Source organism: Nomascus leucogenys, chromosome 18, assembly GCF_006542625.1.
Source record: "Nomascus leucogenys isolate Asia chromosome 18, Asia_NLE_v1, whole genome shotgun sequence".
Lineage (NCBI taxonomy): Eukaryota > Metazoa > Chordata > Mammalia > Primates > Hylobatidae > Nomascus > Nomascus leucogenys.
In genome coordinates this window covers 2,412,547-2,428,280 of record NC_044398.1, presented here as the reverse complement: position 1 = coordinate 2,428,280, position 15,734 = coordinate 2,412,547, and the positions used below count along the sequence as shown (strand labels likewise).

General features: G+C 37.3%; 1 protein-coding gene across 3 annotated transcripts in view; it reads left to right on the top strand.

Annotated features, from left to right (window-relative positions):
* LOC100603380 (cytochrome b5 reductase 4) overlaps nucleotides 1-15,458 on the top strand; it is a 111,449-nt gene extending 95,991 nt beyond the window's left edge. For all 3 annotated transcript variants that reach the window (XM_030798239.1, XM_030798240.1, XM_003258288.2), the window contains 2 exons: nucleotides 10,345-10,509; nucleotides 14,855-15,458. In XM_030798239.1, the coding sequence (XP_030654099.1) occupies nucleotides 10,345-10,509; nucleotides 14,855-14,909 (220 nt within the window). In that variant the 3' untranslated portion in view covers nucleotides 14,910-15,458. The remainder of the gene's footprint in view (nucleotides 1-10,344; nucleotides 10,510-14,854) is intronic.
* Nucleotides 15,459-15,734: the final 276 nt, after the last annotated feature.

Below are 15,734 nucleotides of genomic sequence, written 5' to 3'. Positions count from 1 at the left end.
CCGAGGCGGGCGGATCACGAGGTCAGGAGATCGAGACCATGGTGAAACCCTGTCTCTACTAAAAATACAAAAAATTAGCCGGGCGTGGTGGCGGGCGCCTGTAGTCCCAGCTACTCAGAGAGGCTGAGGCAGGAGAATGGCGTGAACCCGGGAGGCGGAGCTTGCAGTGAGCAGAGATGGAGCCACTGCACTCCAGCCTGGGCGACAGAGCGAGACTCCGTCTCAAAAAAAAAATAAATAAATAAAAATTAAGATGGATTAAAGATTTAAATGTGAAATCTAAAACCATAAAAACCCTAGAAGAAAACTTAGGCAATACCATTCAGGACACAGGCATGGGCAAAGACTTCATGACTAAAACTCCAAAAGCAATGGCAACAAAAGCCAAAATTGACAAATGGGATTTAATTAAGAGCTTCTGCACAGCAAAATAAATTATCATCAGAGTGAACAGGCAACCTACAGAATGGGAGAAAATGTTTGCAATCTGTCCATCTGACAAAGGGCTAATATCCAGAATCTACAAGGAGCTTAAACAAATTTAGAAGAAAAAAAACAATCCCATGAGAAAGTGTGGGCTAAGGATATGAACAGACACTTTTCAATAGAAGACATTTATGCAGCCAACAAACATACTGGTCATTAGAGAAATGCAAATCAAAACCACAATGAGATACCATCTCACATCATTAGAATGGCAATCATTTAAAAAGTCAGGAAACAACCTGCTGGAGAGGGTGTGGAGAAATAGGAACACTTTTACACTGTTGGTGGGAGTGTAAATTAGTTCAACTATGGTGGAAGACAGTATGGTGATTTCTTAAGGATTTAGAACCAGAAATACCATTTGACCCAGCAATCCCATTACTGGGTATATACCCAAAGCATGATAAATCATTCTACTGTAAAGGTACATGCACATGTATATTTATTGCTGCACTATTCACAATATCAAAGACTTGGAACCAACCTAAATGTCCATCAATGATAGACTGGATAAAGAAAATGTGGCACATTACACCATGGAATACTATGCAGCCATAAAAAAGGATGAGTTCGTGTCCGTTGCAGGCACATGGATGAAGCTGGAAACCATCATTCTCAGCAAACTAACACAGAAACAGAAAACCAAACACCGCATGTTCTTACTCGTAAGTGGGAGTTGAACAATGAGAACATATGGGCACAGGAAGGGGAACATCACACACCAGGGCCTGTCACAGGGTGGGGGCCAAAGGGAGGGATAGAATTAGGAGAAATACCTAATGTAGATGACAGGTTGATGGGTGCAGCAAACCACCATGCACATGTATACCTATGTAACAAACCTGCACATTCTACACATGTATCCCAGAACTTAAAGTATAATAATTTTTTAAAAAGTAAACAGAGATAGGTAGGCTTAAGACGGTTTTTTAGAAAAGTATTTCTGATGATTTTTTTGGCTAAGGTATTCTTTTAGATAGTTACCTTATAAAAGAAATTTCGTAAAATTTTATTTTTTGAAGAATAGACATTGTACTTTTGACTTCTACTTGATTTATAAATTAATTGTTAATGTGTTGACAGTCTCTGAACATAAAGTATCTTTTAACAGAGTCAACTGTGTTTTTTCTTTCGTTTTGATCTACGTAATTTGGGTTGGTGAGATTACATAGGCTGGAGTTTTGAGGATGAGGAAAGGCCTCCTTTTTTCATGTCTGGGTGTCTGGCTCTAACAGCACTCACCAGGTGAGTGGTACTCCCCAGCTTGCTGACAGAGGTGATAGTGTTCCAACTTCTGGCCTGCCTTTATCCTCCCTCTACTGTTCCTTCTCTTTCTCTTCTTGCTCTCCCCTGCTGGCTTGGGTGTGCTCTTTCTCTCTCCTCCCTAACGTCTTTCTGGAGACTTTGCTGTCCTTGCTTGAGGCACTGACTCCTAGTATTGTGTAATTTATGATCCCCATAGACTCCCGGCGTTTTGGGTTTTTTTATTTTGTTTTGTTTTGTTTTGTTTTGTTTTAGTGAGGTCAGGTCAAGCCCTAGCTAGAAAACAAAATGACCATGCCTGTGTATATGGCTTTGGAAGATTTAGCAGGAATTTTACCATATTCTGAGGCTTGATGTAAAAATAGGAGAACCCTGGCCTTAAAGGCTTATCAGTTGGGTTTGCTAGTACTATTCAGCCAAAACATAATTATTGTGTCCCATGCAAAAAAAGAAAGTAAAAGTTAAGATTTAAGTTGAGATGATTTTAATTAGTCACAGTTGTATTTTAGTTAGCATTTAAGGATCTTCATTTTCTAATATAGTAAATCATCACTCTTTCCCACATCTTGACCCTCTCTATATCATTTATAGTTTTAGTAATAAAGTTCCTGATGCCAAAATATGTTACTGGAACACACTTCTGTTGTTAAATTATTATCGAATTGTAAATATTAAAAAAAATTTTGTAGTTAAGAGAAATACCCTACTGTCTATATAATTAGGTCCCAGTCTTCTACTCCATCCTTTGTGGAACAAGGAGAGGGATAGGAATTGTGGATTCTGAGGCTGACATATGACCGGATATTTTCAGCAAGCGTGCTATGCTTGTCCTCAGAGTTTATCTAGATAATATCACTAGCAAATGGAATTCTTCAAAATAAAATTGTATAATGGAAAGTTATTAATCTCTTGGCCTTGGGCAAATTACTCTATCTGGCTGAGCTTCAGTTTTTCCATCTATAAAACAAACATTAATACCTACACCACAGAATCATTTGGACATGGGAATCAATGAGTTAGCATATATAGGTGCCTAGCCCAGAATTAGTATGTTTGTAGCAGACATTCATTCATTCATTCGTGAAATATGTGTAACATCTATTATGTACCTGTACACATGGATCCAACAGTGATACGATACTGTGTTTGCTTATTTTCTCATGCAGCCCGGGGAATGATTCTCTTCGTTTTCCCTAATTACTTCCCTCAGTAGAATTGCAAAAATATAGATACTTCATAAATAATTTTTAGAATACTACTCTTTCTATTTCAATCTGATTTTCATGTCATTAAGTATGAAATCTGAACAGAAAAAAAAAATGTGTACCCAAATTTTATCCAAATGTGTTATTAAACTTGATTGTTCTAGCAATTTGGATTCAATTCACCACGTTCCAAGTCTAGCAAAATCTTATCCTTTTTTTCTTATGAAAAATGAGACAAAACATAAGGCAAATATGTGCAGTAGTGGATTTAACTAATTATGTAAACTGAAATCCAAACTAAATTCCACTTATCCTTCCCCCAAATACGTGATCAGTGTATGAGGCTCAGTTCATTCAGTACACGCTGGCCCACCTGCTCCCATCAGCAGAATGCCCTAGCTCTGTGATGTCTCTGCTTTTGTAGAATGAGTTTTGAGGGGTGGGACAGGTGATACAGTTTGACAATGAGGTTGACTTCTAGAAAACATTTTGTGGTATATAAATATAACAAATATTTTCCTTTTGTTTCAAATGGGTCGTTCTTGGAGACCATTAATCTTATTTTAGTAAAGGTAGTGGTACATTTTTTTATAAACAGCATTTGTTGATTTTCCCTTCTCTTTATAAAATTAATACATGTTTATATAGAAAAGGTGTAAGAAAAAAATCACCCATAATCCTACCACCCAAAGAACAATTATTAACCTTATGGTCTGTATCTTTCTATTCGTATGCATACCTACCTTTTTGTTTTGTATATTTAAAATAATGTAGTCATACTAACTATAATTTTTATAACTACATTTCTGCTTATTATATTGTGTGTTTTTTACATAAAGAATATTTTCAACAGGTGGTTTTCAACCTTAAGCAACTCTGCCACCCCAGAAACGTTTATTGTCACAACTGAGGGAAGAGGTGTTACCCCTAGTCAGTAGAGGCCAGGATTGCTGCAACATGTCTTACGATTCACAGGACAGCCCTCCTACAACAAAGAATTATCCAGCCCAAAGTGCCCATTGTGCCAGTTAGTAAATCCTGCAGTATACCATGATTTTTAATAACTGCATTGTGTTCAGTCATGTGGGCATACCATAATTTAGTTAACTAATTCTCTATTATTTGACATAGTGACTAGAAATTGTTCAATACCTCTCTAACTATTCAGGATAAAGAAGAATCATTAGGTCAAAGTGTTTTAAGGCTCTTGATACCTATTATACTTTAAGTTCTGGGGTACATGTGCAGAACATGCAGGTTTGTTACATAGGTATACATGTACCATGGTGGTTTGCTGCGCCCATCAACCATCATCTACATTAGGTATTTCTCCTAATTCATCCCTCCCCTGCCCCTCAACCCCCCAACAGGCCCCAGTGTGGAATGTTCCCCTCCCTGTGTCCATGTGTTCTTATTGTTCAACTCCCACTTATGAGTGAGAACATACGGTGTTTGGTTTTCTGTTTCTGTGTTAGTTTGCTGAGAATGATGGTTTCCAGCTTCATCCATGTCGCTGCAAAGGACATGAACTCATCCTTTTTTTATGGCTGCATAGTATTCTATGGTGTATATGTGCCACATTTTCTTTATCCAGTCTAACATTTATGGGCATTTGGGTTGGTTCCAAGTCTCTGCTATCGTGAATAGTGCTGCAATAAACATACATGTGCATGTGTCTTTATAGTAGAATGACTTATAATCCTTTGGGTATATACCCAGTAATGGGATTGCTGGGTCAAATGGTATTTCTGGTTCTAGATCCTTGAGGAATCGCCACACTGTTTTCTAAGATGGTTGAACTAATTTGCACTCCTACTAACAGTGTAAAATTTCTCCACGTCCTCTCCAGCATCTGTTACATTTTGACAAATAGCCTCTGAAAATGAAAGCACTTAGCAGAGAATACTATACCCAGCCTACACTGTCATTGATGATGACATTAACACTGACAGTGTCCTTAGCAGTGATGTTGTTAGTGTCATTATTTTTACATTAGAGTGTATTGGGAGGTTAGTTGGGGCAAAAGAAAGAGGAGAAATAAAGGGATTCTAAGCAGCATGGAAATGGGTCACAAAGGAAAGGGGACTATTTACCCACTTATACGCACCAACAGAAGATAGAAGACCATTTACATCAGTAAACATTTGTGTGCTCACTCCCTGCAAAATGTGCTTGACATTACAAAAAGGTAAGAAATCAGTAAGACTACCCTAGTGGTGGTGAAGTTCTAAAGTACGTAAGTGACTGTAAAGTCTGTGCCTTGAGAGGAACAAAAAACATACCATAGATATCTAGTGAAAAGAATTTTATTCCATTTTTGTGAGGGTGCGAATATCAGAGCTTCATGGAAGAAGGGGCTTTTGAGCTGGGCTTTGGGAAATGATTAGCATTTCTTGGAGCGGGAAAATAATTTTGGGTAGTGGGATTGCATAAGACATGAGGACCAGGATATTCTAGTGTTTTAATGACAGAGTAGAGTTGTTTTGTTGAAATAAATGTTGTGCATGAAGGAGAATGATGCAGAATAACTAAAAATAAACCCATTAAACCTTACATCAGTTTTAGAAGGAATCTTAACAGTTATCATTTCTGATCCTTTTTGTTTACAATTGAGGAAACAAGATAGGCTAAAATCAGGTGCTGAAAGACCTTGAATGTAATTAATATGTGAAGTAAATATTATATATCAGATAGACATAGGAAGAAGGCACAGTGACACTCTGCGGCTCATCTCCCTGTAGTGCCAACAGGCTCTGTGGACTATATGTTTTTGTCTTCTGATGTCAGTATTGGGACTAGCAATGTGGCAGTTCCATTTAAGATAGCAAAAGCTGATGATGCCCGAAGAAGAAGTAAATTGAACAGTATACCTGAAACCGTTTCTTTTTCCCCAGCCTCTTATGCACACAGATATGCAGCCCACCAATCTGGAGCCTTATAGCACTTTTGGTTTCTTCCAGGAGATGGTCCTCAGATGTTGTGTTGCTTGGAATGTGTTCTTTGAAATGTTAATGTGTTCCCCAGAATGGACTCTGTGATTGAATAAATTTGGGAAACAGTATATGCCTTCTTGAAGATTTACTCTGAACTTAGCATATTTAAGGCTTTCTGAAATTCTAAAGAAATATATTTAACTTTTTTGAACCCAGTATGTCACAGACTTACTTGATAGTTAGCCTGCTTTCATGGGATAACTACTAACATCTGGAGGCATACTAGTGTTTCATTAGATTCATTTTAAGAAATGTTTCCATGTAATTATGGAAACATATATAATTGTATATGTTTTATCTAATTTTGATTCCTAGTTTTGTGAGATTTTTTTCCTGTGAGCACATAGCAATTTTTACTACAGTTGCAGGCATTTTCTTTAGCTAGAAAAAAGAAAAACAGGAAAAGCTGGGGCCCCAAGTACTCTGAAATACCAATCTGAGGTCAGTGAGGAATCACTGAAGCTTTTAAGCAAAAAAGTTGCAAAGTTGTATCAGTTTTTAGGGGAACTAATGTGGCAATGGTTTATCAAATAGATTAAGGGCTAAGGCTGTTAATGTAGTATTTTAGATGAGATATAAGAACCTGATCTGGAGTTGTGACAGTAAAAATGGGAAGGTAAGGGACTTTGTGTGAGAAAATGAAGGAGGCAAGTTGCTGAAGCTGATTGGCTAGAGGAGGAGGGAATAAGTCATTGGATGACTGCTAATGATTTAGACTAAATGAATACATTTGTGTTGCAAGACTTGTCATTTCAGATCACTGTCAGCCTACTTTAAAATAAAATTTTTGACAAGCTTACTTAGATTGACGTTTGAGATCACTCATCAGAAGCAGGTCTGTTCTCTCCCTCTTTCATATTACTTTGTATTTTATGGGTTATCTGAATTTATTTTCAGGTAACCTTTTCAAGGGTCCCAACCCCTTCTGGCACTTTCGAAATTATAAAGGAATTTCAAGATGTTTACTGTGTGCCCCCACATGTCTCCAGCATCTCAAAGCTGTAATTTTTTAGACAGTAAGTTAGCCTTCATTCAGAAAACCCAGGAGAGAGTATTCCACAGGAATTATCTATATTTTGATATAAAAAATCTTTCATTAAAGAATTATTGAGTCTTAACTTGGGAATGCTCCTGTTGCAGTTTAAGTTCTTTTCTCAGCCTGTGAAAAGGAGATAAGCAGGATAACAGCCTCTTTACAATACCTTAGATTGCAACCGTGCTTTCTGTTCACCTTTTCCATTGAGTGTGTAAAATTGTAGTCAAGGGACCATTATGTGAATAAATACAAAATGTATGAGAAGTTTATACCATTTATGTAAGGATCTGTTACTTATCACCATTTAGTGGATACCTGCAGAAAATATATCACTGATTAGTCTTTTTTATAAAGCATCCCAGTAAAGAAGAATTATGTCTAGGTACTTACAGCAGACTACAGAAACTTCAGTATTAGTTTAGCAATTTTATTGCAGTGATAGGCTCATTTGAAATAGAGCCACAGGAGACCATCTTTTATCTTTTAATTTAACAGGACAATTTCCACGTTTTATTCAAATATCTATGTATAATTGGAAATTTAAGACAGTGGTTTTATGGCTGCTTTTGACCCTTTGATCTGATGAAAGAAAGATTATGGATCTTTTTTCCAGAAAAATGCATTGATGAATTCATATACATTTTTATAGGTAATTTTGTGGATCCCAGAACAAAGCACATGGCTTTGTTCTTTTAAGTACAATTTTTATTTTTAGCCAACATGGCCTCTTTGTAAATACATTTCTTTATTCAAAAGGCATTTTTTTGTGTGCTTAATTGAGCGAGGCCTGGATACAGTACTGAACAAGACAGACAAGGACCCTGCCCTCATGAAGCAGTAAGCAAATACCACATCCTGAAGTTATTTAAAACTATCTTAGTTTTAAGTGCTCAGAAGGTAAAAATAAGTTAGCGAATATCTTTGGGGAGGCTATTTTGTGGATTAGCCTTTGGGGAGGCTATAGAGTGGATTAGCATTGCTGCTAATCCTAAATGGGAAGCTTGAAGTTAAGAAATAAAACATAATTCTGTAGGGGTTTTTAATATAAAATCAAAGAATATTAGAGATGTAAGAGATTACTCGTTTCTTAACCTCATTCCACAAATGGAAAGACCTAGAGGCTGGAGTCTGTGGAGAGCTGAGGCAGGTTCTCCAGCCCCTGCTGGAGTCTGTGGAGAGCTGAGGCGGGTTCTCCAGCCCCTGCTGGAGTCTGTGGAGAGCTGAGGCTGGTTCTCCAGCCCCTGCTGGAGTCTGTGGAGAGCTGAGGCGGGTTCTCCAGCCCTGCTGGAGTCTGTGGAGAGCTGAGGCTGGTTCTCCAGCCCCTGCTGGAGTCTGTGGAGAGCTGAGGCGGGTTCTCCAGCCCCTGCTGGTGCTCTTCTTTGGTCTCTTTGGTCTGTGCTGCTTGTGCCAGGCTCCTCAGTTCTTGGGAAACTTAATCCAGCTGAGGCACAGCGATGTGAGGGCAGCTGTACCAGCCTTACCTTGTTTCTGTTTTCATATTTAGTTCCTTTGTCCCCTCACAAGAGAAGCTGTTCACTTCAGCTTTTTCATGCGGTTTAAATTAATGTGTCATGAATTCCTGCTACTCAGTTACTCACTGGAACATCTAGAACTGCTTTCGATTTGATGCTATTGAAATGGTTAAGAATTAATTGTGTTTGCTGCAACAGAGCAGACAGAGCAGGTACAACACAGAATTTTGAATTTACCGTGGCTTTTCACCAGCAATTTGTATAATAGATTACTAAGCCCATGGGAAGAAATAGTCTGTTGTTACATTGTGAGACTTTGTTTTAATCCTGTACCCTTTTGCTTTCATCTGTTTCATGCCATACTATGTGGGTGCCTCCTGTGTGCTGGCCTGTAGGGATACAGAGATAGCCAAAGCAGACATAGCCCCTGTTCTCTTGGAGTTTAGGGTCTAGTGGAGAAGGTAGACAATAGGTAATCAGCTTAGTGACCACATATTTAAAACCTGAAGTAAATGGCTATGAAGAAAAGGAAAAAGAAAACATTGCTACAACACATGAAACAAAGGACCTCAATCTTGTGGAGGCACAATACTTCCCTGTGGAAATGATGCTTGAGCTGAAAACTGACGAATGGGGGTGGTAAAGCCATTACAGAAAGAAGAAAGAGAACAGGCAGTGTTATGGCAGTGAAGGCTGAAAGGTAAACAGAGTTAGAGCCAGGACTTGGTGATGAATTAGATATGGAGGGTGAGAGAGAGAGAGGTTCCCAGGATAAACGGGAGGTTTCTGGCTTGTATAACCAAGCAGACTGTGGTGCCAGTTACAGAGATTGTGAGGTTGAGGTTGAGGGCCTTTGAGACAGCGACAGTAAGAAGTCAAATAGGCTTCTTAATCAAACTGGTTGTAAGGATCTGGAAATCACTGGAGAGGTGTGAGCCAGAGATTAAAATGCGTGTGTCACTGGTAATTGCTATTTGCTGTGATTTATACCAGCATATTATTATTTATTTTGGGTTCAGGGGGTACAGGTGCAGATTTGTTTCAAGGGTATCTTGCGTGATGCTGAAATTTGGATTTCTATTGATCTTGTCACCTAGACAGTGAACATAGTTCACACTAGGAGGGTTTTCAGCCCTTGCCCCTTTCCCTGCACTTCCCTCCTTTTGGAGCCCCCAGTGTCTATTGTTCTCATCTTTATGTTCTTATGTACACAGGGTTTAGCTCCACTCATAAGTGAGAACGTGCAGTATTTGTTCTTTTTTTTTCAATACTAGTAGATTATTAATAGAAATGTGGCGTTCTCTGAGATCCCTTGGGATCTCTATTTCATTTATATATTTATTTTTAATTAATTTCTTTTTTAAGAGACAGGTTCTCGCTCTGTCGCCTAGGCTGGTGCAATCATAGCTCACTGGATCAAACGATCCTCCTGCCTCAGCTTCCCAAATAGCTAGGACCACAGGCACATGCCACCACACCTGGCTAAGTTTAAGCAGTTTTTTTTTGTTTTTTTGGTTTTTTTTTTTTTTTGTAGAAACTAGGTCTCACTGGGTTGCCCAGGCTGGTCTCAAATTCCTGTTCTCAAACAATCCTCTCACCTTGGCCTCCCAAGATGCTAGGATTACAGGTGTGAGCTACCATGCTTGGATAATTAGTTCAATTTAAAAAAAAAATGCCAAATTACATTCCTTATCTATAGGAAAAGCTAATCCTTAGTAAATATAGATTTACCTATATGTTTTTGTTAAATCTTATAATTTTTTTCAGTGTTTTTCTAGCAAGTGTGTCTTTATATATTAAATTGTTCTTTTAGGGGAGAAATATATTCTTGAACTTGAAACATGTTAATAATATGTTAAACTTTAAAAAACTGTTTTTCTTTTCCCTAGACTGGATGTTGAATTTGTTCTCTCAGCACCTACTTCTGAATGGAATGGCAAACAGGGACATATTTCACCAGCTCTTCTTTCTGAATTTTTGGAAGGAAATTTGGAGAAATCCAAAGTTCTCATCTGCATTTGTGGACCAGTGCCATTTACAGAACAAGGAGTAAGGTGAGTAGGAAACAGACTGCCCAGCACTGAACTGAAGATCTTTCATAACAAGCATCTCTCAGTCCTTCCTATTTATATGAAACTGCACTTTAATAATCTTACGGTTTTAGAAAATAACAAAGTCTTTAAATCTTCCTATAGTTTGAGTTGGAGGTCAGGATTATGCATATTGTTAGATAAAACACAAAAGTAAGTTACAGCTAGCAGTCAGTGTTCTCTGCTCGTGATGGGTGCCATTATGGTTACACTCACAAGATTGGTGCCACTATCTTATTTGGGACATTAGGCCCAACCTCTTCTTCCATCAAAGCTTTATAATATATAGTAATTAATGAGGAATGTTCATCTCATTGTAGCTTTTCATCTTCATTCTCTGTAACTGAGTGAAAGTTAGTAAATAATATATGTGATCAAAAGCCAAGCAGCAAGACAAAAAGGGAAGACTAGAACACAAATAAGGCAAGACTAATAGTTGAAGCATGGATCATGAAAAATCAGTGGTGGTGGCAATCCTGTTTGAAATTCATCTTAATGTGATTTAGCTTTAAAGTGGCACTTTAAAATATTTGGTTAAATATAGCCCCTATTGGATTTCTAGATAATTTTAAAATATGGCTCTTTTAAGTGCCCTATTCTTATTTAGTAGGTGACTAAGCCTAACATTTCTAGATGTTGATAAAAAGAGTCAAACTCTGTAAGATCTTTGAAGAGATTTATTCTGAGCCAAATATGAGTGACCATGGCCTGTGACACAGCCCTCAGGAGGTCCTGAGAACATGTGCCCGAGGTGGTCGGGGCATAGCTTGGTTTGATACATTTTAGGGAGGCATGAGACATCAATCAAATACATTTAAGAAATACATTGGTTTGGTCCAGAAAGGCAGGACAACTCAAAGCTGGGTTGGGGGCGGAGCACGGGTTTCCAGGCTCTAGGTAAGTTTAAACATTTAAATATTTTCTGGTTGACAATTGGTTGAGTTTGTCTAAAGACCTGAGATCCATAGAAAGGGAATGTTCAGGTTAAGATAAAAGATTGTGGAGACCAAGGTTCTTTTGAAGTCTTACAGTGGCTGCCCTTAGAGATGATAGATGACAGTGTTTCCTATTTCAGACCTTTAAAAGGTATTAGATTCTTAGTTAACCTCTTCAGATTGGGCCGGCCCGGAAGAAAAAGAGCTAGCTATGTTAATAGGATTCTTTACAGATGCAAATTTTCCCCCACAAAGGATAGATTTGCAGGGCCATTTCAAGATATGGCAAAGAAACATGTTTTGGGGTAAAATATATTTATTTTCTTCCTTGTCTCATAATGTTACGCCAGAGTCAGGTTGGAAAGTAAGTCACGATATATAGGGTTAAATAAAACCCATCTGATGAGAATTTAGGGTTTGTAGGGCATGACTTCCCAGACCCCTTAGATAGGAATTTGGGCAAGATTAAAAAAAAAAAAATCAGAGTTTAGTCCTCATAGATAATCTTTTATCTTACTTTTTTATTTAAGATTTTAATTATAGAAAAGATTGACCCCCCCAAATCAATAAAGGCATTAAAAACTTCTTTCTTCCATGTTGTATTTAAAATGTATTTTATTTTTAATTAAATATATTTCTGTATTTTAATGCTTTAAGAAAAATGTTCTTTTAGTTAAACTCTTTCAATTTAAAAAGATTTTTCAAGTTTCTGTATAAACTTTTGCTCTTTTAAAGCTCAAGCAAAACTATTAAAATTACAATGAAGACTAACATAGTTTGAATATAAAATTTTTTTTTTAGGAAAAAAGGCAAAGAGCTGTACTGTCTTCTGCTGTATTGCTTCTGCTATTTTAGAACTATCTCAATGAGTACTTTATAGATTGCAGTATAATAATACTTTTAAATAATTAGAATCATGTTTGCATTTTTTAAAATTGACCATAAACTTGGGGAGGCCAAGGCAGGTGGATCACCTGAGGTCAGGAGTTCGAGACCAGCCTGGCCAACATAGTGAAACCCTGTCTCTACGAAAAATACAAAATTAGCCGGGCACGGTGGTGGGCGCCTGTAATTCCAGCTACTTGGGAGGCTGAGGCAGGAGGATCGCTTGAACCTAGGAGGCAGAGGTTGCAGTGAGCCAAGATCGTGCCTTTGCACTCCAGCCTGGGCAACGAGAGCGGAACTCCGTCTCAAAAAAAAAAAAAAAAAAAAAAAATTGACCAGAACCTATATGGCTTTCTTTTCTCAGTTTTACCTCAGAGCCAGTCTTTCAATGCTGTACTAACTGGCTTACCCAGAGTTGCTCAGGAGTATTTATTAATCATTACATATGGATTCCTGCTATTACTCACTCCTGAACATACTGCATAGAGTTGCATTTTGAGATGTAACTTGATTCAAATCAGTACTTAAAATTCATAGTAGCTGCCCTTGGGACTTCCAGTTAGGACTCATTTCTTTGGTTTCCTTATCCTCATCATCTTAATGGATGTGGTGTATTTTTCTTGATTGGCAATTATATGGGTTTCTTATTATAGTTTTTGCTGTTCTGAAAAATGAGTCTTTCTTATGATGTCCACTCCTAGAGTGCTCCAAAGTTAATCTCATGTCTGCTACATAGATTATATTATAAATAGAGCCATCCCAGACATCTTCTCCATATTTGGTGAACATTTGTCAATTTCTATGGTATGATAACAGAGAAAGACTCAAACCTATTTTTTTTTAAATATAGATAAGCAGCTTATCATTACTTGGCCAGTAATGGTTCTTTATCCATTAAATATGCACTTTATTACAGAGATTAGTAAAACAGTCTCTGCTTTCAAGGACCACACTATCTAGTGGTAGAAACAAATGCGCATGCTGATAACTAAAGTATGACTCAGAACACCATAAATATCTTACTAGAGATAAAATCAAGGTGTTACAGGAATTCCGGGAGAGATGGGTTACTTTCACCTAGTGATGTGTGTGTTGGAGAGACAGGAGCTGCATGGTCAAAAAAATCATGTGCACTGCATGTGGACTAAAACCTACCAGTCAAGAGAGATGGAGAAGGGGATAGTACAGGCAGAGAGAACTGGCAGATGCGTTAGGGGTGCAGATTTATACAGAAGACTAGACTGGTTTGGCTAGAGTGAAGCTGCTTCCTGGGAGAACAGGATGGAATGGTAGCGTGGGCCCAGATACTGAGAGGCTTTACTGCTGCACTGCGTTGGCTTCAACTCCTGTGCCCTACTGGCCCTTTGTGTGAGTATATGTATGCCCTCTGGGAGCTGCCTGCTGGGGTTTAAATCCCAGGTCTACCACTTACAAGCATCTTACAATCATTTGCTGGGTGTCCTAGAGCAGTTCTTAACCTTTCTAAGCTTTAGTGCACTTATCTATAAAAATGAATAAGTAATAATACCTAAGCATGTGAAGTGCGTAGCCAAGTGACTACATTTATAATAGAGTAAGTGGTAAAAAAGTAGTTATTATACTATTTTCCTAGTTGAATAATACGCAGTATTTCTGCTTTTCCTGTTCAGTAGGGGGAGAATGAAGATAGAATAGTAGGGGAATCAACTCGTTTCTTTGAAAACTGGTGAATAAAGGGGAAAAAATCAAACGTTTATTCTCCCTTTGTTATATGAGCCATACTACTGAATAATCACATAATAAATGAGCAGACATTTTTCTTTATAGGATTCCTCAGCTGATTAATGAATAAAGAATGATAGAAGTAGAATATCACCAATTGCAGTGCTTAATGAACTAATGGATCTATACATAGATCATAATGGTAGCTGGCATCCAAAAAGAGAGGCAACCATTTATTACATGCCTCCAGATAGAGGAGCATTACCTATGAAATAGTCTTGTCAAAAAGATTTGAACCTGTGTCTAATCAAGCCTCTAGATCCATTTATTAAGTTATGGAAAATATGAGGACGTAGAGACATATTATTAAGGAATACCACGGGGATGTAGAAAAATGAAGGTTTTAGGAAACTCGACAAATAAAAATCTGATTTTTGTCAACAAATAGATTGCAGGATGGAGTGGGGATCTGGGGGGATCTTATAGATCGAAGGATGCCTAAAAGACTTATCAGCCAATCATAATGAGTAAATTTTAATTGGATATTGATTGAAACTATTTTTTTAAATTATGACATTTATGAGCTAGTTGAAAATTTGAGCACTGCTTAGATATTTCATGATATTTAGGAGTTACTACTAATCACTAATTTTTTAAGAACTGACAGTTTTTTTTAATAGTGAATGGGAAAAATGAAAAAGTATCATGATTATGGTGGTAAACTGCTCTTATTTCTTCATTTTAAAGCATTTTCCCTAAGAAACATGTGCTTTTTATTTGTTTTTCAGGTTGCTGCATGATCTCAACTTTTCCAAAAATGAGATCCATAGTTTTACAGCATAATGAAGAGCTGTCATTGTCCTTTATTCAACTAGTTTATCTAAATTTGTGATTGCTTAGGGTTTTTTAAGAGAACATTTTTGTACATAATAAAAGGTTAACTAGAATCCAGCCTTCAGTTTCTTAAATGAAATCAAATGTTCCTTCAGTATAGATAACTTCTTGGCTTTCTTTTGTACCATAACTTATTTTACTATTGATATTTGACCTGGAAAGTTAATCATGGCAACAAATACATACAGGATTCTTTGTTATGAATCACAAATTTCCTTGCCATTTAAATTATATCACTGTTCTGCAGTAAGCACTTGTGTTTTATGACATGATAAAGTAAATGATCACTTCGATCATGTTTCTATGCTGTAAAATGTCTTATTAGCAATACAGATGAAATTTTACATTGCACTGTTAACTCAGGAAATGATCGTTTATGTCCTTGTTATTAATGTTAAAACATAGAATGTTATAACTTATTAAGTGATCCAAACATTTTTTTGTGTGTGTATGGCATTGATGCAGAATAGAATAAAATTATACGTAAGTTCTTTTTAATCCTTGTGGTAGAAATGTGGTTGAATGCAACAATATTGGGCCAGCATCTCAAGGGGAATTTTAAAAGGCAGCAATAAAATACATTAGAGACATGACCCACATGCGCCTTTGGACTAGGTGTGTTAACAGAGCTTGAGAGAGGGAACTTTGACAGCTATTTTTATTCTTAGCCAAAAACAAAGACATTAGGAAAGAGAATGAAAGTGTAGTGTCTAGTTCCACAGCATAAAGTTATTATTTGGTGCTTTGGAATGGGTTGAATTTTAATTCTTTAGT